Source organism: Aquarana catesbeiana, linkage group LG04 (genome assembly GCF_042186555.1).
Source record: "Aquarana catesbeiana isolate 2022-GZ linkage group LG04, ASM4218655v1, whole genome shotgun sequence".
NCBI lineage: Eukaryota > Metazoa > Chordata > Amphibia > Anura > Ranidae > Aquarana > Aquarana catesbeiana.
The window spans coordinates 58730023-58755098 of NC_133327.1; the positions used below are offsets into that span (position 1 = coordinate 58730023).

At 41.6% G+C, this 25076-nt stretch overlaps 1 protein-coding gene across 3 annotated transcripts in view; it reads right to left on the reverse strand.

The window, feature by feature from the left end:
• Window positions 1-25076, reverse strand: part of SUPT3H (SPT3 homolog, SAGA and STAGA complex component) — a 727450-nt gene that overhangs the window by 356612 nt on the left and 345762 nt on the right. For all 3 annotated transcript variants that reach the window (XM_073625237.1, XM_073625238.1, XM_073625239.1), the window contains one exon: window positions 15986-16070. In XM_073625237.1, the coding sequence (XP_073481338.1) occupies window positions 15986-16070 (85 nt within the window). The remainder of the gene's footprint in view (window positions 1-15985; window positions 16071-25076) is intronic.

The window sequence follows — 25076 nt, forward strand, 5'->3', positions numbered from 1 at the left end:
CCATGCGGTGCTTGAGCTGGTGTGCTTGGGGGACAGGAGCCACACTGGGGCAGAGGTTCTGTCAGCTCTGCAGGGGCAGGTTCAGAGGTGGTTGACGCCACGCCAACTTAAGGCAGGAATGGTGGTTTGCGACAATGGCACCAACCTCCTCTCTGCCCTCCGACAGGGACAAATGACCCATGTGCCCTGTTTGGCTCACGTCCTTAACTTGGTGGTGCAGCGGTTCTTGGGCAGGTACCCGGGCTTACAGGATGTCCTGAGGCAGGCCAGGAAAGTCTGTGTGCATTTCCGCCGGTCATATAATGCCAGTGCTCGGCTGACGGACCTCCAAAAGGAGTTTAACCTGCCCAAGAACCGCCTAATCTGTGACATGCCCACCAGGTGGAACTCAACGTTGGCCATGCTGCAGCGGCTGCACACGCAGCAGAGGGCCATAAATGAGTACCTGTGCGACTATGGCACCAGGACAGGGTCAGGGGAGCTTGGTTTTTTTTCCCCACGCCAGTGGGCCATGATCAGGGATGCATGCACTGTCCTGTCACCATTCGAGGAGGCCACGAGGATGGTGAGCAGTGACAGTGCATGCATCAGTGACACTGTCCCCCTTGTCCACCTGTTGGAGCACACGCTGCGTGGAATAATGGACAGGGCACTTGAGGCAGAACAGAGGCAGGAAGAGGAGGACTTCCTTAGCTCTCAAGGCCCCCTTTATCCAGACAGTGTTCCTGCGTGCCCGCCGATCACACAGGAAGAGGACGAGGAGGAAGAGGAGGAGGAGGAAGATTGTGTCAGTATGGAGGTGGAGCCTGGCACTCAGCATCAGCAGCAGTCTTTAAGGGATCAGTCCCAAGAAACACATGGACTTGTACGTGGCTGGGAGGAGGTGGCTGCGGACCATGTCGTTCTTAGTGACCCAGAGGACTCCGGACCGAATGCCTCAGCAAACCTACGCTGCATGGCCTCCCTGATCCTGCAAAGCCTGCGTAAGGATCCTCGTATTCGTGGTATCAAGGAGAAGGACCAATACTGGCTGGCAACCCTCCTTGATCCACGTTACAAGGGTAAGGTTGCGGACCTTATCTTGCCATCGCAGAGGGAGCAGAGGATGAAACATCTTCGGGAGGCCTTGCAGAAAGGTCTGTGCAACGCGTTCCCAGAGACTGGGAGGTTACAAACTCCTGTTTCTGGACAACATGTTGCTGAGGCTTCGGTCAGTCAAAGAAGGAGCGGTGGAGAAGGTGGCCGTCTGACCGATGCGTTCAGACAATTTTTTGGTCCGCAGCCCCAAGGTATGATCGGTTCCAGCAACCATCGCCAGCGTCTGTTTTACATGGTGCAGGAATACCTAGGGGCAAGATCAGACTTGGACACCTTTCCCACCGAAAATCCTCTGGGTTACTGGGTCTTGAGGATGGATCACTGGCCAGAGCTTGCACAGTATGCAATTGAGCTACTGGCCTGTCCTGCATCCAGCGTTCTTTCGGAACGCACATTCAGTGCTGCTGGAGGCGTGGTAACCGATCACAGGGTGCGTCTGTCCACCGACTCGGTCGATCGGCTGACCTTCATAAAAATGAATGAGTCTTGGATCACCACCAGCTACCAAGCACCTGATGCTGATGTAACCGAATAATTTTTTTTGAAATCTCAGATCCCTTCAAAGACTGCCTATGCTGATGCTGAGTGACTATCCCTGAGTAATTATCCTCTTCCTCCTCAATCATCACGCTGATAGCTTGTTGCAGTGTTGTGGCACCAGCACCAGTGCCTAAGGCCCAATTTTTCTGCCCCTGTCTAACAGGGGCGTGTAATTACAATTTTTGATGCAATACTTTGCAGCAGGGCTCGTTCCTGCGTTCCAACTAGAGTGTCTGTGAGGGGTTGCAGTGTTGTGGCACCAGCACCAGTGCCTAAGGCCCAATTTTTCTGCCCCTGTCTAACAGGGGCGTGTAATTACAATTTTTGAAGCAATAATTTGCAGCAGGGCTCGTTCCTGCGTTCCAACTAGAGTGTCTGTGAGGGGTTGCAGTGTTGTGGCACCAGCACCAGTGCCTAAGGCCCAATTTTTCTGCCCCTGTCTAACAGGGGCGTGTAATTACAATTTTTGAAGCAATAATTTGCAGCAGGGCTCGTTCCTGCGTTCCAACTAGAGTGTCTGTGAGGGGTTGCAGTGTTGTGGCACCAGCACCAGTGCCTAAGGCCTAATTTTTCAGCTCCTGTTCAACAGGGGCATGTAATTACAATTCTTGATCTAATATTTCACAGCAGGGCCCTGTGAGGGCTTACAGTGTTGTGGCCACAGCAACACCTAAGGCCCAAATTTCTGCTGAGTATATAGGGCAGGACCCTACTTTCAAACATCTAACTTACAAACGACTCCTACTTGCAAACGGAAGGAGACAACAGGAAGTGAGATGAAATCTACCCCTAGGAAGGGAAATTCTCTCCTGTAAGAGTTAATATGGGAAAACAAGTTCTCCTTTCCACTGATGCTTTCCAATCCTTGTTCCACAAAAAAACCCAAATTTTCAAAAAACATTTTTCATTGGGACAAAAAAGTGAGGTGAAATCTTCTGAAGAGGAGGAAAGACAGCAAAACAAATGTCACAGGGGTGATAACCCTTCCCTATGTTTTCCAAAAAGCTTAGAAAAGATTTTTTGGCTGGAGCTAAACACGTTAAAAATGTTCAAAATTACAAACAGATTCTACTTAACAACAAACCTACAGTCCCTGTCTTGTTTGCACCGCCTGTATACTGCTGTTCAGAGTATATAGGGCCTGGTGGCCCCACACCTTTCCTTATTTTAATTTGGGTGCGGGGTTCCCCTTAATATCCATACAAGACCCAAAGGGCCTGGTAATGGACTGGGGGGTACCCATGCCGTTTGTCTCACTGATTTTCATCCATATTGCCATGACCCGACATGACATTAAACCCGCAAGCAGTTTTAAATGAGATTTTTTCCTTTAAAAATGACATTTGGTGCAGGGACTGTTCTAAACATGGGAAACACGCGTCACTTTACAGGCATACTATAGACACCCCCCAGGTACGATATTTAAAGGAATATTTCACTTTTTTTTTTTTACTTTAAGCATCATTAAAATCACTGCTCCCGAAAAAACGGCCGTTTTTAAAAGTTTTTTTTGCATTGATACATGTCCCCTGGGGTAGGACCCGGGTCCCCAAACCCTTTTTAGGACAATACCATGCAAATTAGCCTTTAAAATGAGCACTTTTGATTTCGAACGTTCGAGTCCCATAGACGTCAATGGGGTTCTAACGTTCGTGCGAACTTTCGGTCCGTTCGCGGGTTCTGGTGCGAACCGAACCGGGGGGTGTTCGGCTCATCCCTACTGGCCAGAACACCAGATGAAAGCAGAAAAAAGAAAGCCTAAAAAAGAATATGAATGCAGCCAAGGCATCTAAGATATGGTAAGCTGCAATATAATAAATGTTTGCTTTTGGGATTAATATCACTTTAATGATTTTTTAATTTATTTTTTAATATATAAATCGTGTATAAATCGCGTATAATAATAAATACACACAACAAAAATGGTACCTAGATCATCTGTCTAGAGCTCAGCTTTCAATGAACTCACTTGTCTTTTTGCTCTAAAAATTAAGCAGGACTCGGTGTTTGAGTATTAATTCATGAGTGGTTTGCTCTCATATAAACACCTGTGGTTTTCAGACAAAGAGGGGAAAAAACCTGCACAGAACAATCAAACATTCACTAAAATGACATGACATGAAAGTGACCACAATGTTGTCAAATTATTGACTGTGGGATTTTATTACCTGTTTGTTGTTGTAAGTGGTGGTGAATGTGTTTGAGTGGGGTGGATTCTTTTGGTTAGCATTGTGGGCAGACACCTGCTCAAACACTGCAACCTTGCAGCGGGGTCAGGAGCGCCTGTCAGGGACGCTTATCATTTCCAGAGCACTTCCTGAAGCCCTCCAGACATCCCTTGTTCCAGGGATTGTTATTTCATGCCCTAAGGACCAGGCATGTTCAGAGGATCTGATTTGTGTTAAAAACTGGTTCCAGGCCACAAAATAAACCAGTCAAATACTAGTACTATCTCGCACATACCACCACTGTCACACGGTACTACCAATCACACCAACTCCATTTATAGAAAAAAAAAAAAGATAAAAACATTGCCTAGCAGATTTGAAAATAAAAAATACAACTCTGGCTGCAATACTCACCCCATCTCTAGTGCTCTACCTTGTAGGCTCACCTACTCCTTGATCCAGCACTGGTCCTTTCCTAGGTTTAATGATGCCCAGTGTCATCCAACTCAGTACCTGTGAGCCCAAGACACGTTAACATCCCAACCCGGATACACAGAACCTGCTGTGCAGCGTGGCACTTGCACCCCCTGGGGGGGGGGGTGGCTTACGCTGTCAGATGTGTTTTTTAGCTTTCACCATCAGAATCTGCAACAAGTTTGCTTTGATATTATCAGATACACTCAGGGCCGGGACAAGGGGTGGGCAGGAGGGGCGGCTGTCCTGGGCACTGTGGTATCATGAGAAGTGTGGGGGGCGCGCGATGCAAGGAGATTGGGGGGTGAGGGGATTTGTGTTGGGAAGGGGAATTTGAGGGGCATCAAGGGGGTAAGAATTGTTCTAGGAGGGGAAATTTGGGGGGGATGTGTCAGGTGTGGTAATTTAGGGGGATTTGTGTTGGGAGGGGGGTGGGGAAGAGGATTTGTGCTAGAAGGGGTTATTAGGGCGTTTTTGCTAGAAGAGGTAATATGGTAGAGCAGGGAGGGGCATTTATTTTTTTAAAGGGGGGGTGTAGTGCTAGTAGAGTTGATTTGGGGGGGGGGGGGGATTTGCGCTAGGAGGGGAAAATTAGGAGGTGGGGGAGATTTGTGCTAGGAGGGGGGATTGGAAGGGAATTTGTGCTGGGAGGGAGGATTTGAAGTTTGGATGGAAGGATGTGTACTCAGAAGGGAAATTTAAGGATTTAAGGGGTATATGATTTGTGCTAGGAGAGGTGATTTTAATTTGGGGGGGGGGGGGTATTTGTGCTGGGGGGATTTTGGGGATGGGGGGGCAAAGATTTGTTCTGGGAAGGGGGGATATCAGCAGGGAGGTGAAAATGTACTGGGAGGAAGGGGAATTTATGCTTAAGGGGTAAGCATGCAGAATGGTGCTCAATTTTTTTTGGAGGGGGGGGGGGGGTTGTGACACCTAATGCTTATACATCTTGGGGGGCTCAGTTTGGCATGTTTGCCCTGGACTCCAGATGACCTTGTCCTGGCACTGGATACACTGTATTGTCAAAAGTATTGGGACACATGCCTTTACAGGCGCACATGAACTTTAAAGGCATTTCTAAAAAGCAGCCTGTCAAATAGAGTTTGAAAAAAAAAAAAAGTGGGGGGTGGGAGTGGGCAATTGGGGAGAAAGGAGGATGGTGGGAGGGAAAAAGTGGAGTGGAGAAAGGATAGAAGTTCAAAGATGGCGAGAGTGGATTTGTAATCTTATCCCTTTTCCACAATAAGGGGGGAGAGGCTAGTTGTAAGAAGTTTTAAATAAAAGAATAAAGAGAGTGGCATTCCCAGGGTATCTGATTCTTTTTAACAATCCCTTCTGTATATTACAAAATTATTTTCAGCGATATAATCTTAAAATGAGGTAAATAATGACAAGAGAAAAGTAACACTGGTGGAAATAGAAGTGACCACTTCAATTGGTGGTCAATGCCCAAGGAACCCCTATCAACCTCGGGAGGCAGCCTAGGGTTCTACAGAACCCTTGTTGAGAAAGGCTGGCCTACAGTGAGCCTACCTGATACAAGCTATTCCTCTTAGGCTCTTTTCACATGGCTGCCTCTGCTAAGCGGAATCCGCTTGCTCAGCGGGGGGATGTCTCCGCTGGTCCCCACTGAGAAGGCAGATTCTCCAATCCCAGAAGACATTTTTGGGAAAATACGGCAGGTGGAAACCACGTGACCTAATTTCGGCTGGCTGGACGGGTGACACCATGGCTGGCTTGTTTTTAATGCTTGTTTTCTGTGCCTCATTGTAAGTGCATTTCTTTGATTTTTTTAAATAAATATATTTACTGGAACTGGTTCACGCTATGAGGCTTCTCCCTATTTCATATAGTTTACCTTGATGAATGGATCCCATTTGATTCACAGGACATGCTTTCTCTGAAGCTACCGCCTTGGAGATTGAGTGCAGGCTGTCTTTGTGGTAAGAGGCCATCTGCTTAGATTCAGGAGCACTCTGCCACACTGGAGCACCTTTGGAGTGTTATGTCATGGAGCACCTAACACCTAATTTCATTGGCACTTTTTCAGTGGACTTTATGCATACTTTGTGCATTTTTTAGTACACTTCTGATTTATATTGCACAATATATCAGCACTTGCACTTTGTTTTTCTACATTTATTTATTTATTTATTTCAGGTACTTATATAGCGCCGTCAATTTACGCAGCGCTTTACATATACATTGTACATTTACATCAGTCCCTACCCTCAAGGAGCTTACAATCTAAGGTCCCTAACTCACATTCATACATACTAGGGACAATTTAGACAGGATCCAATTAACCTACCCGCATGTCTTTGGAGTGTGGGAGGAAACCGGAGTACCCGGAGGAAACCCACGCAGGCACAGGGAGAACATGCAAACTCCAGGCAGGTAGTGTCGTGGTTGGGATTCGAACCAGCGACCCTTCTTACTGCTAGGCGAGAGTGCTACCACCACACCACTGTGCCGCCCAACATTTGAACTGCATATTTAAGGTTGAACGTCACGTTTGTTCAAATGTAAAGGAACAGTGCACCATTTTTGCATTTTCACTTGATGGTCTTTCATATGCAATTGTTTTTCTGTCAGATTAATTCAGAGTTGATTGTCACATTCATTTTAAAGGTACAGCACACAATTTTGCATTTGTAGATGACCGGTCTGTGTCCCCTCCACTATGGAGAGTGGACATGGACACAGTCACTCTCTCCTTTATGGGGCAATCAGATGGAAATGGACTGCCATCTGATCTGCCGGACGGATGCGGAAAAGGAACGGTTAGCGGCGGGTGTCATCGGACATGTGTCCGCTGACATCGCTGCTTCATAGAAGATACTGGAGGATTCGATCAGGCCCCTCTGAAAAACTGACAGGCGGACCTGATTGGACAGCCCAAGTGAAAGGGGCCTTAGAGTAAGCTGTCTCCTTCTAATTAGAGAATGCAGACCTGCGGAGGAGTGAACTACTGCATGGACTCCTTACAGATCAGGGAGTGGTATGCTTCACTCCAATATATAAATATAATATGCTTAAATTATATCTACAGGTAAAACTTTATAATTTTGGGTACAGTAAGGAATAGTTAACGCCACTTTTTTGCTGTCTGTTTTGCTTTCTGCTCCTGTCCCAGAGACACAAGAGAAATCAAATATGGGCGGCACAGTGGGTATCACTCTCGCCTAGCAGTAAGAAGGGTCGCTGGTTCGAATCCCAACCATGACACTACCTGCCTGGAGTTTGCATGTTCTCCCTGTGCCTGCGTGGGTTTCCTCTGGGTACTCCAGTTTCCTCCCACACTCCAAAGACATGCTGGTAGGTTAATTGGATCCCGTCTAAATTATCCCTATTATGTATGAATGTGAGTTAAGGACCTTAGATTGTAAGCTCCTTGAGGGTAGGGACTGATGTGAATGTACAATGTATATGTAAAGCGCTGCGTTAATTGACGGCGCTATATAAGTACCTGAAATAAATAAAATAAATAAATAAAAGGAAGAGAGGGGGCATCTTCACAAGTCGTCTCATTGGAAGTTTCTCCTAAAATATTACAAATATTCAATTTGCATAATTTCTGTTCCAGATTAACAAAAAACTGATAGATGTTCTAATATTTTTCTACACTATGTAAAAAATATATATTTAAATGGCTTTATATATATTTTCAATGTTTTTAAGGTAGTCATTATCAGTCAGTTCACTGGTTGGCAGCATATTGACATACAAAATGACACTCTTCACTTGCCATGGGTAGCAGTTACCACTAAACAAAGTGCTTCTAGGAAGAATACACTAAACACAATGAGGTAATCAGAGAAGGACTCTTAGTTTGGAATGAGCCAAAGCAATTGTGACTGTTTCCTGACAGTCGTCAGCAATTACTGAAATACCTACAGCAACTACACCTCCCCAAATATCCTGGAAATCAAAGGATTATTAGGAATGATCAGCAATTCACTCTCATTTTCTGTCTGATAATGAAGAGTCTGCACAGGAGCCTGAAGCTACAGACTGGAATGGCTATATTGTATAGAAATTGTACACAGACATCTATTATGAGAAAATACAGTCAAACAAAAGTCTTTGAAAGCCAAAGTAATAAAATAAATTAGTTTTGCATTTTTGTTCCAAGACAGAGCAGAGACCAAAATTAAATTACTACAAACCAAGTACCTCAAAACCCCAAAACAAACATTTATTATACTGCAGTTTCAAGTTCTTAGATATAGCATCTGTAGGGCTGGGAAAATTAAAGATTAATTCCTCGATTAATCGTTCATTTTTTTGATCGATCAAAATTCTTTTGATTGGTACTCACCTCTCCGCCGGCTTCCGGGTCTTCAGGGAGTTCTGTCGGAGATCCGGTGATGTCACGGACATCGACGTCACCGGACTCCTCCCCCACTTCCCCAAGTGCCTCCGTCTGCTAATGAAGGGAAGGGGGGAGGAGTCCGGTGACGCTGATGTCCGTGAAATCATAAATTGAGGAAGACAGATCCTAACGATTTTATTGATCTCACTGGTCAAAGTATTCAGATAAACTGTAAATCCTGAACTTGGCTATGAAAATCAACATATCTGAGGGCTTTCCTGGCTGTTTGACGATGAACTGACATTGATTGGTTATCCAGTAATCAAGAAACATTTATGATGAGGGCACTTTTTCCAAAGAGTTGACACTTTGCTGTCTCAGCAGTTGATGGATGTCTCTGGCTCTCCATCGGCCCCCCTGATGCACAACGGTGCTATTTAAATAGACTGTAGGGTGACGCCGAAGCCCTGCCCCGCTGAGGAAGTTCTGAGGAAGTTCTGATTGAACGTAACGCATACGGGGGAGGATCTACGCATGATGTTAGCTAAAAGTAGTTGGATCTGTATGTGCGTTATAATTAATCGAAATTAGTCGATTAATTGATTAAAAAAAAAAAAAACGATTAATCGAACACGAAAATTTAAATCAGTAACAGCCCTAAGCATCTGCAATTATTATTATTATTTTTTTTTAGGCTCCCTTTCCATTTATTTTCCAACTTCCTTTAATGCAATGTCAGGTACCTGCAGACTCTCAGTACAATTGTCTGCCCATATCCCCTCAATGGGCAGACAGTTACTGAAGAGCAGAAAGAATGAATGAAAACTACAAGCCATCTGCTGTGGTGGAAGATGGCACTTGTAGTTCATTCAGATAGCTCTGAATGAATAAGCGGCTGTGTGGGCATGTCACAGTGGGGTATCAGGTAATGGGGGGGGGGGGCGCAGGGTAGGATGTGAGGCTGCTGCTTTAGTTACAAAAGGCAAACTTATCTTTTAACAAAATTGTCCAGCAAAATTAGCAGTTGGGTAAACAGTAGTTCAACGTTGATTTAAAAATACGGTCGACTATCTCCTCTGTGATGAACGAACCTAGAAGTTTTAGTGCAGAAAAAAAAGCGCACGGAACTGCATCTGGTGTGAACTGGCCCTAGACTTGAGTTCCCCTAAGATTGTGCATGATTTTATAGGGTGACGACTGAAAAAAGGTTGAGAAACACTGGGTTAAAGGAATAAAACATGGAAAAATGTGCATGTATTGCAAAGATGTACCGCATATGTTTTTGTATATTTTGCCTTGAAATACTCTTTAGGTTCAGGTGTTTACAGTGAAGGGTACTGTTTTATGCAATTGTGAATTTTCAACCTGGTGGCAATAGTTTGGAGATGGTCCTTTTTTTTTCCAGCATGACTCTGCCCTCGTCTAAAAAAGCCCACTCCATAAAGACATGGTTTGACGAGTTGGGTCCACATAAATTCTACTGACCTACACTTAGCCCTGACCTCAACCTTACTGAACACCTTTGAGATGAATTGGAGCGCCAATTCCAAGGCAGGTCTTCTTGTCTAATATCAGTACCTGACCTCACAAATGCTCTAATATTTTAACGGTCTAATGGTTAATAGACACAAATGCCCAATTGCACAATCCAAAGTCTTATAAAATGCCTCCCAAGATGATCGGAGGCTGTTATATTTACAGAGGTGGGCTAACTCTATATTAATGTCCATAGATGAAATGGTCAGGCATCTACAACATTTTGTCCATATTGTGTAGATGACTGCAAGTATACATACAACCTGTAATATCAGATCATCATACTGAGGGGGTAATCCACTGGTTTTGCATCTTTTTTCATAATTGTAAAGCAATTAATTATCATGTATATAGCAAACATAATGCTATTGCGTCTTTGCTCTTTAATTTGGGCCACCTAACCATTACTCACTTCATTACCCTAGAATCTTGGCAAGGCAAGGAAAATGGGACAGTGTGGGTGCAGATATCCTTCAGAATTTCTTTCCTGGACTAGGGCATCAACCTGACAACATGGATTCATTGACTAGGTTTTCATTGCATCACTATGACAATATTATATAATTTTGGTATTAATAATAAAAGTATAATAAAAGATATGGAAAGTCATTTCAGATGCCCACTTTAGGGCAAATCAATGCAAGCTCATAACCAGAGTCAATCTTTTAAATGGGGGAGAATGCATGCAAACACATTCACATAGCCCTGTGAGGTAATGCATGGCCTCTGTTTTTGTAAGCTCAGAATAAGGAAAATGCAGATAATGAGGATTCCTACAACTTCACAGATTTGAAGGTCAAGATTTTACTGTCTTGGTTCATGACAGGAGACACAGTAGGAAGTGAGGGGGAATCCCACCCGACAGATGTCATCGTAATGGATGTCCCCATAGGAAAATTTCCTCTCTATTCCAGCGCTGGTAAAAACATTTTCTTCTGCCCCGGTAGCAAAGGTCACAAAGACAGGAAGTGAATTTCCTTAACAGCAATAACAAATTGACAGAGGTGCTATTCCTTTCACACATAAAAATATGGAAACTACCATTGTTACTTTTCAGGTTAGAAGCTGTATTCAGCAGGGTTTCTTTATCCTCCAATACTCCACACACATCTAGATACCTTCTTATTTGCAGGGATTAACCACTAGGTCTTTATCAAAGAGATCTGGTCGCATCATGTGGTCATGTGTACAAAGTCAAACCTGTTAGGGCCCTTTCACACAGGCATTTTTTTCATCTGTTTCCCATCTGTCCGTTTTCAGATTAAAAATGGACAGCAATAGATTTCTATAGCCTTATAGCACAGTAGCTTACTTGTTTTAGCACTCCTGCCTTGTAGCACTAGGCCCCTTGGTTCAAATACCAATCAGGATGCTATCTGCATGGAGTTTGCATGTTCTCTCTGTGCTTGGGTTTTCAAGTACTTCACATAATCTAAATACATCCTGGTAGGTCAATTAGTTCCTGTCCAAACTGGTCCTAGTATTTGTACATATGCATGTGAGATAGGGACTAGAGATGGGAAGACCTGGGAAAAAAGTGTAAACGTTGGGGAAAAAAAAATTTTTTTCAAAGCCAGTTTTTGTTTTTTTCTGGAAAAATTGGGAGAAAAAGAAAGAAGTGTGGAATATGTTCTTTTACAATTATAAGTAATGTATCTATGACATGGTTTTCAAATGATATCCTGGAATACAGTTCAAATAACACCTTACTTCTCAAAGAAGAGACATATGCATTTCTGCTACTAGGGGGCACTTCAGTAGTAAGGCTCCAGTTTAGTTTGCTTGAGGGCTCCATCTTGTACCCCCTACAGTTGGGTATTCTTTTCCAAATGCTACAAGGATGACAAAACCCATCCTTGCATGCCAGAGGTGCCCTAAAGACTTTAAAAATACTTTATGGAATGAAATGATGAGGACCAGAATGAAAGTGGGAGTTCTCATTCCAGAAAAAAAACTCTTTCTGCTGCTTCTGGATCATCACAAAGTGTTTCTTTACCAGCAGCATCTTCAAATAAGGAAATGTTACAAACTATGGCCTCCCAAAAATACACAATCCCTTCATTTATAAATAAAATGACACCTGAAAATCAGGAGAACATTAATTCTCTAAAGCTCTTAATAGAGCCTACAATAAAAAAAATAAAAAAACTAGGAACAAAAACTATATAATTCCCTTTAAAGCAATGCGCCAGTTATCTAGTAAGCCATGCCATAATTACTTGCTTCGTATCTATGAAAGTGACCAGTGAGTATACAGTATATGTATAAACAAATGAAAAATAAAAAAAAATAGAAATAGCGAACAATATTGAGTTTACATCTCTTTATTAACAGGCCACCATGCTGAATAAAAAGAAAAAAAAATTGAAAACAGTGTTGAACCTTCCAACGTGGTCTCCGCAAACGCTAAGAATTTTTTTAAAATTACACAGTGTATTCTGTACACAAAGGAGCACTGTAAACAAGGCATGAAAATCAATACTGATGGCTTGCTTATAAGACTAGACATGGTCGTTTCTCTCCTGGCCATTTGTAGCAAAAGCACAGCACACGCACTTTTGATTTAAGAGTTTCCTCTTGTCCCAATCAAAGGTCAAAACAATGAGTTATTAAAAGCACTTTCACTTCCTCTACACCAAAGCGCTGTCTAGAGCCTCAGGCAGTAGGTTAGAAAAGCAATTTGTCTGCCTTCTGTCCCGTCTCTTCTCCCTCCGATCCCATTCTCTTGCCTACTTCTCATTTAGGGTTAGAAGATGTCACACCAAACAAGAAATCCTCCATGAGAAACGTCTTCTACTTCCCTGTACAAGCTTAGCAGGTTATAGGTTAAGAAAACGTCTGATATTTTATTTATCCAATCTGCATAGTACATAAACACCAGCCTACAGGATGCTCTGCATGTCTCCATAGGAAAACAGTGAGCCCCAGCCACCGCCGACAGCGATAAGATATCTGCCCTGCGTTGTGCGATCACCTGCTCCGGACTATGACGATGGAAGGAAGTGGAGTTAATGAATATTTACATCTATAAAATAAAATGTCTTAGGAATGTGTGCAGCTATACAGAATGTATCAATTTAATATAAAATGATTCATCAGAAGTGTGAAAAAATAGACAAAGCAGAACAACTTCTAAAGTGCTCAGAAGAAAGAGATGGCCCAGATCCATCTGGCTGCAAAGTGATTTACGCAGATAGCTATAAAGTGGTTTTAAAGTCAGTTTTTTTTTTTTACCGTAATGCATTCTCTGCATTATTAAAAAAACACCCCACTACTTGTCCTACCCCCACCCCCCATCAAATCCCTAAACACTCAACTGGCTCCAGTCACCGCTCCAGCACTGTTTTGGCTTTAGCGCCACTTCTCTCACTTCCAACTATTACAGGAGACACCAAGGGCAGTGGGGCCATAGGGTCCTGCTGCTGTCAGCCAATCTCCAAGAAGGAGGGAATGTGGCTTGGCTTACCAGTGCTCTGGGTGTCTATGGACAAAAACAGCCTGGCTTGGGAGCTTTCATGCACATGTGCCTCCTTAGCCCCCGGCTTGCTAAAGAGGCACCCAGAGGAGGGAGGAGCGGACAGCACCAGCAAGGGTTTTCCAGAAGAGGAGGTAGGGACCTTTCTGTGCAATATCGTTGCACAAAGCAGGCAAGTACAACCTTTTTTTAAATTTAACCAAAAACAACCTTTAGCATTACTTTAACAAAAGGATTTGGAGGAAATTTAAAAAAAAATGCCCTTGAGGATTAGAGAGAGACATGTTCTGCCAAGGGGCCCAATAATGCTTTATTGTGAACCCATCATTTACTCCCCCAACCCATCCAAAAAGCTGGTAATCTGTCAAAGAAATACTTATGTGATAAACCTCAGGTCAAAGGCTTCTCACTCTGATCAAAACTTTGTTTTAGGTTCCTTTTCATGAACTTCTGATATGGTAACATAGATTGGTATAAAAAGCCATTTGTTGATACGGTACATTACATAACTTGTTTTAGGCGGTTATTCATTGTGATAAAAAAAAATGAATGTTACATACAGTGTAGTTGGTAAGGTTGAATAAAGACAACGGTCCATCCAGTTGAAAATGTGTGTGTGTGCACACACACACACGTCACTATGAATTTCCATATCCCTGTATATCGTAATATCGTATTAGATTAAAAAAACATTGAAGGCCTAAATGTACACTGCAGCTGTCAAACACCTGTTGTACAGGCGTTTGACATTTTTTTCTGCCCCTAAACGCTCTATGCACACATTGGCGCACATAGGCTTATTTAAGGCAGGGGCATTTAGGGGCAAAAATCTGAAAGCACTAAAATTGTTTTAAGGAAAAGAAGGTTTGGGCAGAAAAAATGCCATATGTGCCTAAACGCCAGGTTTAGCACTTGAGTGTTCATTCATTCAGTCCAATGGCCAGAATAAATGAATATTCTGGTCAATTAAATTAATAACGCCCAAATGCTTGACACACCTAAATGCTTTTTAAAAATGTGGCTTTAGCCGTGTTTTAATGCTGCTTTTCTCCTGTCAGAAGAAAGGCATTCAGAAGTGCCTAGTGTGTGTGAGGGAGGCCCAATAGTTTTTAGAAGTTATCTACACTCTCCGCTGATACCACTAACTGCTTTAACAGTGAAGAACCTTTTATACAATTTAGCATTGAACCCCATCTCATCCAAATTAATTGTGTGATTGTATGTCTTCTTCTGATACCTTGGATTAAACTGTTTTCTCCCAATACTACAGTCACCAAAGAAAGATTTGTAAATTATGATCATATTCCTTCTTAAAACATATTCGCCCTGGAGAAAAGACACCTACTTCTTGTTGTCCATCCATCTTGCACTTCTCTGAACTCTCTCCAGTTCAAGGACATCTTTCCTGAGAAATGGTGACCAAAACTGCACTGCATACTCAAGGTTAGGCCAAACCAGTGTTTTATAAAGTGGCAGAATTATAGGTTTACCTTTTGAGTAAATACTCTTTTTTATGCATTATAGTAGAATTTTCTCCCTTTTCTCCCAAATTGGACCATGCTTTCAAAGCGATGTTTGCCCTTTCTTTGGATCAACTGTGGGCTCAAGATTTTATATAAGCAGATTTTTTATTTATTCATTTTAAATTATATTGGTTGAGCTTGTATGTAACTTTGTAAGAGCCAGAGACGCAGGGCCCCCTAGCAGTTAAACATAGTGGAAATGAAGCAAAGGAAATGTAAGTATGTGCTTCTGGGGAAGTGCAGGGGGAAAGGCATGCCCTGCATGGACAAATCATAGGTTTGCTTTACACATCGTGCCATAAACCTGATCAAACTCAGAGGTTACCGTCAGTAATAATCATATATGAAAAATAATCAAGAGATATGACCATCTGCAGTCACATACAAATTTTTATTTTTTTCTGTAACCCCCTTCTGGCTCCTATTGTTCCATTAATAAGATGGTGGCCTCACTGAAAAATAGAGAGGCTCAGGAAGCAGAACTGGCAGAGCCAAGCTTGACTTTTATGAAAAAAAAAAAAAAAGTCAAGATCTGCGCATAATGTCACTCCTACTAATGGATCTATAATACATACATGCATACATACATCTGTGTTGTTAATACAACAGACCCAGCTATCAGGTGACAGACCACCTATATAAAGGGCCACCGGTCAGGGTTTAAACACGGGAAAGTGGAGGTTAATCTTTGAAAACATATCTTTTTCAGATATAGAAACATTATAGATAGGGTGGGTAAAGCAATTACTTTATTCCATGGTCTTGTAAATTACTACTATTTCAGAAAAACACAGTTGTAATTCTTGGGCTGTGTGAAACATCTAACTTTAGCACTGTAATGAGATTTTGATTTTACCAGGTTGATGAGCTGAGTGTGAACAATATCTTCTACCAGAACGGCCGTCTCGTACAAAGGACGTCGAGCATCGCCAAGGGAAAACCTTAAAGGACAAAGAACACGACATAAGCCAAAATGAACACTTAAAAGCCAAAGAAAAACAGATATAAAATGTATGCACATATTTTTATATTATAGTGTTAATAAAAAAAATACCACTTCAGTTCAGTCAAATTTACTTAGGTGTCCATTTACACCTTCATGTTATGGTGTGTTGCATTAACATGAATTATGGTGTGCATTAAAGCAACCATTCAAATGAATGTGCTGTCAATGCACCAGAATGATCAAAAAACGAACATGCAGCATTTTTATAAATAAGGTGCACCACAAAATAAAGCAGTACTTTAGTGTGCATTATAGTGCACTGCAATGCATGTGCATCAGAGGTGTGTTGCATATTGTACCAACATGTGCTGGGCCCACTGATATGCATCGCATTGAAGCACATCCTAATGCATTCATTGCCACACAATGAAAGAGATAGGTGTAAAGGGGCCATAACTGCTTACAGTTCCATGAAAACAGGCAAACATTAACCAAGTCAAGCCACACATTATCCTAGACCTCTTAACAAGTGACTTCCTAAATACTAAAAGATCGTCAGGGAAACAAACAAGAGCAGCATCTACCTCCTCTCCTCTAATAATCAAAATTATGAAAACATTGCAGGTGCAGCGGTACTTTGGAAATATATGCAAATAAGCTGATCATTATCCACTTGGATTTTAAACAGGTGGTTATCAAAAATCAGCTAAAAAATTTCCTTTCACTTATCACACGTTCGTCACAGGTGTTAAAGAACTTACATATGTAGGGCAAAATTTCTGAGCATAACAATTTTCAAGAGATGCAAACAGAAAGTATGTCATGAATGTGTAATAACCTCACTAAACGTTTAGTGGCAAAAAAAAGGAAAATAATTTAAAGATGTAGACACAGACTACAGAGCAACACCAACTCTCCATTGTGGTGACCAAGACACAAGACTACAACATGAAAACCACATTGGTCCTTGCATTGATTGTCACCAGTCTCTTGATGTTTCAGCTCACCTCTGCAGCTAAAGGTGGAATCTGTAACCCACATCCAATGAAAGGCGCATGTAAGGAGTTTTATCATCACTATAACAGAGATACAAATAATTGTGAACCATTCATCTTTGGAGGTTGTAGAGGAAATTAAAACAAGTTTCTTACTAAGGAAGAGTGCAAAGCCACCTGCAAAGGAGTAGAAAAAAAACTTGCCGATATTGCAATAACTATGGCGTAACGTTTGGATGTCTACCTACAAAGACCAGAGAAGGTTTCTTTTTACAAGCAGAGGTTGCTTACTGATATTGTAGTGTGTTTGAAACTGTTCTTTTCTTTCTATAATATTGTTCAGGGTTTAGCTTTCTCTTGATCTTCCTTATGTTTTGCTTAAATCCAAACCCAACTGTTAAATTATATGAAATAAACTCAACTCAATCTGAAAAAAAATGTAAAGATGTAAAAAAGTGTGCAGTTCCTGGATTATCTTTATTGTGGGCTATGGTCCGTATTCACTCCACAATGTGCCCTTTTTATTTTCCTTGTTTCACTTTTTAAGAGTTTTTGCAGTATACAAAAATGTGCAGTAAGCCTAGCTACATAGGGAGGCAAGTTGAAAAAAGTAAATCTAGTCCAACCAACAGAAAACACCTCCATATACTGAATCATATAACCACCGCTGAACCAGAGGAAGACAATAAAACCTATACAGCACGGTTCAATTTGCTCCAGCTGGGGAAAGAAATTCCTTCCAGAGCAGGGTCCATCCTCTTTCTCCTGCACTGGCAGTCCTCACTGGTAGACGCAATGGTGATTACATCGGTCTATGCAGCATTACTGTATATGGGCCCAAGCATTAAAAGTACGGGTTTACAGAAAGTGGGTTGAATGATGCTGGGTGTCATTCAACTTAAGAATACCAGCACTGGATGACTGAGAAGGACTCAGAAGTCAGAGCTGGAGAATTAAGTGGGTGAGTAGTGCCTTGAGTATGTTTTTTTTTTTTTTTAATCTACATTAAAAAAAACACCTCTCACTTTCTCCTCCTCGTGGCCTCCACCCACTATAAATCGGAGGTCAACAGGAGGAACCAGTGAGAGATGAGGACGACCCAAGAGATTGACACTCCCAGAAGCGTCTGTTCCCCTGGAGACTTTACATAAAGATTTCTAGCGATGTTCTAGTTGCATGTGCAGCAGGGAAGGTAAGCATCCCATGTCTAATTTTGCAATTTTGCAGGAACAAGGCCACTTTGAAACTTGTTCAAAATCCTGCCAAAAAGTAATGTGCCTACCTGCAACCTTTGTGATCTACTCTGATCCTGATTTGGCTTTATGAAGATCCAGACATCCCCAACTTACAGGCCAATTCACCTTTACTAACCACTGTTCTGTTCGGGTCCATTCACACTTGTGTGACTTGTCATGCAACATTGGACATCAAACGTCGCATGACAAGTCGTTCCCCATGTTTTCCAGTGATAACCAATCATATATGTGCGTCTTAAAAGTTGTAGCGACTTCAAAAGTTGTTCATGCACTACTTTGGTCCGACATGCAACTTGAGGGCCATAGACTTCAATGTTAACCCTCAAAAGCTGCATGAAAGTCGTACCTGAATGTTATACAATGCAACAGTTGTCCATTATCACTGGTCAAAGCCAAAGTCGTATCCAAGTCGCACCCATAGTGCACTCTTTGGAGTCATACAAGTGTGAATGGAGCCTTAGTGTGCCTATATTAGCCTTAAATGAGGACCCAAGGTGTGGGTGGTACTTTTACATAATTTGCCCAAAAAAAACTCATGATTTGTGTGCGTTTTGTTCTTTTAGGGGACATTTTTAGTGTCTATCTACACATACCGTAAGGAAAACAGACCTTTTGAGTAGAAATCTCATTATGTGGCTGGTTCACATTTAGACCCCTTTCACACCGAGGGCGTTTGCAGGCGCTATAGCGTTAAAAATAGCGCCTGCAATCCGTCCTCAAACAGCTGCAGCATTGTCTCCAGTGTGAAAGCGTAAGGGCTTTCACACCGGAGCGCTGCGCTGGCAGGACGGAAAAAAAGTCCTGCCAGCAGCTTCTTTCGAGCAGTGAAGGAGCGGTGTGTTTACCGCTCCTCCACCGCTGCTCCCCATTGAAATCAATGGGGCAGCGCTGGGATACCGCCGGCAAAACGCCGCTATTGCGGTGCATTGCGGGCGGTTTTAACCCTTTCTCGGCCGCTAGCGGGGGGTAAAAGCGCACCGCTACCGGCCGAAATTCACCGCTAATCCGACGGTAAAACGCCGCTAAAAATAGCGGCATTTTACCGCCGACGTTATGGGCGGCCCGGTGTGAAAGGGCTCTTAGTCCGTTTTTTAAAGCCAGTCTGCAGCTACAAAAACACAGTGGCCAAAAAGCAGCCTCTTGCAGAGCTATGACCTCCTAAAGTCTTCTTATTCAGCACTTCCAAATTAAGTTAAGACATGTTAATCAACATCTGTTGCAGGCTATTTTGAGTAGTTTTTATTTTTTTTGGGGGGGGGGGGACGGGACAAATTTGCTATAAAGGCTAAACTATAAGAGCCCATTCACACCCATGCATGTCTATTACTACAAGAACTGCAACGCATGTGCAATGAGCCCTCTTAAATGCATTTAAGATGCCCATCAACCCATCTGCTTCATGAATAGTATCATTAACACGAGGGTGTGTTTGAGCATTGGGTGGGCATATTTAAATAATCAGTTTTTGTATCTTTAGGATTTAAAATCAGAGAGAAAAAAAAAAGAACTTTGTGGTATAGCGCCAAAGTAAATGTTGAGAGTCCATGAACAGTTTATGCAGTCATAAAAAATAAAAAGGGCAAATAAACACATGTTGTGGGTTCTAGTTGACCCCCTTCAATCAGGGATTAAAATTGCTGGCAATTTAACATTAAATTCTCAGTATTTAGAGCAGACTCCAGCAGCTGATTGCAAAGCCAATTTTTTTTTTTAATCTCTGCCTCTTGGGAGTTCACCATAAGCACCACTTCACGTCTCTGAGCTCCCACCAAAACACATTAAAGTATACTTTAATACAGTTTATCTCTTGACTGTGATATCAATCTACATGTAGATCCAACACCTCCCACCTCCATCTCTTAAAAAATAATTTCAGACACAGACAGCTCTTGACAGAGGTTTAAACCCATCTTAATTCTATCCAAAACTAAATGAAAAGGTTTCATTGTGTTGGGCTTTAACTAAAGGCCTGTACACGCAAGAAGAAGATCGGAAGAACATTTTAGTAAGACGAATGATCGGCCAATTATCTAATTGTTATTATAGTGCTTTCGACAGCCATTTCCAACTTTTCAGATGACAACATCAAAAGGTGCAGGCTAGAAAATTTTTATCGTAAGTGAACACAACGTCTGACTTTCGCTTAATTAGTATGTCCGAATAAAAAAAAAACTGTAAGAGCAAGACCTTGCATGGTCAGAAATGAAAGAATACACTACAAAACTATTTAGCACATTACATTACTTCCCAAGTTGTATTCGGTCGTACAAGAATTTTCATAAGTTGAGCAACCTCTTTATTTTCGGTATGAGACTAGTATGCAAAAAAAACTGGACGATTATTCGTCCGATAATCTCATTGTGTGTACCAGGTTTTAGCATAACCAAAGACAAACATTTGGCAGACAACAAGCATTTTTTGGATACATGTCAAATGGGAAAAGTAAAGAAATAATTGGAGAAATGTAGGTTTCTATTTCCTTTATTCGTGAGAGTCTGCTCAAAGGGGGCATTACACTTTAACGAAAGTGAAATGAAAAACAATGTTTACCCAATTTAAGCTGATTCCTTCAAGAAAAAAGAAGAAAAGAAATTCACAGCTTGTGCAGCATTGACCCTTTATCAGAAACGACTGTCAAGACATTTCACGTCAACTCAATCTCACACTTATCATTCCCACACTCCAGCTGCTAGACCCTTCCCACACACGCAGCTCTTCTAGACATGAGCGTGGCGGTTTTCAGCAGAAGTGAGGAAACCACGTAGCCTCAGCCACAAGCGCTTCCTCCTCTTCCGCACACTGTGTGCTCTGACTCATTTCTCTGAACACTGTTCGTGCAAACTCTGCCTCAACACACCTCTCTCACACCCAGCAACAAAAGCTTTTTTTTGTTGTTGTTCATTGCAGAAAAGATCAAAGTAACGCATGTTTTTTATTGCTTTGTTTTTTTTTTTTTTCTTCTTTCTCAGAATTCTAATTTCTTTTTAAAATGAATGTAAGAAAAAAAAAAAAGTGGTTTTCCGCTATTTCAGATAAATATTGTTCTTGAGGTACAGCAACTGTAACTTGCTCATCTCATTGTAGCTTAGGTGTCAAATCAACCCAGCTGTAGAAGCTTTGCCATGGAAGCCAGCGTGCTAACCCATATGAAGGCTTGTTATGAATTTTAAGGTTCTAGAAAACCCCAAAACCTACAACACCAACAGCTAGATTCCAATGCTTCCAGGTTCAACTTCACTCCCATACTGGTAATTTACATTCCTATGAAAAATTTGGCAAGAAGAGGCAAATATCCATCTAAGTTTGCACATTTGTTTCTCATTACTATTTTTTTTCTTTTTCAGTTAGGTAAATATAAAAATGTTTCATAGTTATATTGTGTGTTCTGTCAGCAGAGGGAGATCTTGTCTCCTTTTCACATATTCAGCTATTTTAGCTGTGCTGAAAGAATTTCACTGTTTGTAGGACTCAATTAGCCTTATTCCTTAAAGAGTGACTGTGGTTTGCATGTCTTTTGACCTGCTTTCACATGCTACCTTTTGTGAATTGAACCTCATTATTTAAACTTTAAGGACTCTTGTGACATCAAGCCATTTTTGTGCATTTATTCTGCTTGCACAAAAAAAAAAAAAAAAATAGTGAAAAAAATGTGGTAAATGCATCAATTTGTTTTATGTTCTAAAGTGGATGTTTAAATCCTTCTCTAGTTTTACATTTTTTAAAAATAAAAATAAAAGTATCCTAGACATTTGTACAATTGAGCACTGCGCTTATAGTACAATGATGCAGAGAAAGGCACTGACATCTTGATGCTATCTGCATCATTGAGGACCGCCCAGCTCCACATATGAGGTGAAGTGGAATACATGACGACCACAAGACATCTGAAAAAAGGTAAGCATACAAAAAAAAACTACTTGAAATGGGCTTTACTTGTGAAATCAAGACATCCCTGTTTCTGCTGCTAAAAGCGAGATATTTAACTGCTGACAAGCGAGATGGGAGCCTTTTATAGGTTTAGGAAGAGGAAATACTGCCAGCCTGAACCTGGGAGCAAAGGAATGGCGTGCAGGGTGGATAGAGAACATGGGACGGAGCCAAGAAGGTTGAAGAACGCCGTTGTGAATGTGTCCACTGATGAGGAAGATGTTAATTATCTGATTGAAGTTATACTTGATGTTCACATACATGGAGAAAACAGGGCACATAGGACAAAATCTTTGAATCAAAAGTCCAGTAAAATACCCAATCAACCACACACTAAAAAAGCTGAGATTAAACTACATATAGAGGAAGACTAGAAGGCCACACCTCCTGATGATGTCCTGGTGACGAAACGCATAGGGGCGCAGACGCACGGCACTACGTCCCCTCTGCTAGATGGAACGCACGCTGGCTTGGGGGCTGAGGCGGGGTCCCCCACCCAAAGCAAGGGTGCAGTGATGCAACGAACCAGATAAGCATTAAGTGATAATGTGAGGGGAAGGTGGGAGGACACACCCGATCCACACTGAATCTGAAAGTATAAATGTACACATATAAAAAGTGTAATGAGTAAATGTGACAAAGTGCTTGTATCTGAAAACGTGTCCTGCCCCAAGTGAGTAAATCCCAGATGAAAAAATGTCCCACTGCATAAATATAAGATATCAGGGGTGATAACCCCTGAAATGGGTGTATATTAGTAAAATCGGCAATGTAAAAAACAGGAGTGAACAAGTGCCCAATAATAAATGCAAAGAGGGGAAAAATAAATAAATAAATAAAATAATATGTGAACAAAAAATTCTACAACAAAAACTTACTGGTGTAGGGTGATTGCCTGAGTGAACAAAAATCAAAGTGTCTCTGCAGTGGAGACATGGGAATTGAAATGCTGGACGTTAGACGCTATAAATACCCAAGATGGTGGGCGGATTATCTCGGCAAAGGAGAAGTGCTCACCAACACAGATTTGTGAACAATATTTGAGAGAAATAGGCCTTTTGTGTAAAAAGTCGTAGATCTTTAAGTTCAGCTCATTATAGAGGCAAACACAAAAAAAGTGTTGCGTTTATAATTTTGCTCAGTGTGTATTTATATATATATATATATATATATATATATATATATATATATATATATATATATATATATATATATATATATATATATATATATATATATATACACACACACGCACACATTTTTTTTTTTCAGTCATCAGTGTTCTAACTTTTATTCAGCTTTACATTATTTAGTTTTATTTGGTAGGCAATGTAGGATGCCCTTGCAAAGGTGTCAGAGAACTGTGTAGTCTAGCTGCATCAAAAGCCATTAATCACCCTTCTGAAGACGTTCCCTGTTGTCAAATGACTTAGTAAACTTTCTGGCATTTCAATACCTGAAAGTGTGTGAGCACAGCCCAGTTTGAATGAAAAAATATTTGCACACTATTAATCTCAGTAGAGATATGTACACAACTTTGCATCATTTTGCACACATGGAATCTTTCTTGAATCAGATGTGAATATGTGAACAAAGTCCAGCGTTCTATTTATTTTAAGGCTAAGTTGACCCAACTTGCGGTAGGACTGCTTTGGGTGGCTATTCCAATGCAGTCCTACTGCATGGACAAGGCAAAATACCTTGATGCCCATGTGCCAGTTCATACCACTGCACTGTGGTTTTGGGCAGGCACGGTGCGCTTAAAGTTTTTTCAGCGCAGGGCAATAAACTGCCTCACACCGCACAGCTGGCAATTGAACTTTATGAGATGTCTGTGTGACATTTCAATAAAGTTTAAAAAAAAAAAAAAAAAAAAAGGAAAAAGTGTGATGCAATGATCTCAGCACATCATCACTGTGCTGCTCTCAGCACACCGCATACCAGCCACTGCGTTGCAATTCAGCAGCTGGTGTAAATGAGCTCATAATGTGAATACTTTTGGAATTTGCAATTTAGTGAATCAGATGCAATGAGTCAGTGGTGATCAACTTAGCGAACTTAGGGGGCCAAGCATTGTGGTGTGTTGTGTTAGAAAGAGTTATGTGCATATAGATGTGCTGCCAGCCCACTCAAGGTGAATGGGCTGCTTTAATGCTCATGCGGTAATGCACCATACAGTTGTGAACCTGCACAGAGCGGTTTTGGATTTATAACCATCAACCTTACAATTTCAAATGTGAAAAAGAGAGCTCACATTCACGTTGATTCTATTTTCTTTTAACTTTAAAAATTTTCAGCACTTCATTTTCAGATGGCAAGCCACAGGACTGATAGATCCTTCAGGGCCCTACACCGGCAGATTGCCTCCTGACAGCCCACATGACCGGGGCTGCAAAAGGGGGCTGTCAGCCCCAACATTACATTTGGATCCCACCACTGGGATGCGGCCACCACTTCAGGATCCATTGTACCGGTAAGGATCAACAGCCTTTGTCTAAATCCCAGTGCACAAAAAAATTTGATGCAGAGAGCAGAATAACTGAAGACACATTCGGAACATTGCATTTTGGCATCAAGACTATAAATTGTTTTAATAATGACTAAGCTCCATGACTTTAGGTACACTTAATGACAAAAGTTTCATGACCAGAATCACGTTCCCCATGATACATTTGTGATCATTGTCACAGCTCATCTCCAAACAAATACTGTATAAAGACATAAACTAATGCAGCTTTGTATTCATTAATACATTATTACATTTATTTTTTAAATAAAACCAGTGTTTTTTTTTTTATCTCCCCCTTTGTTGTTCCTTTACAT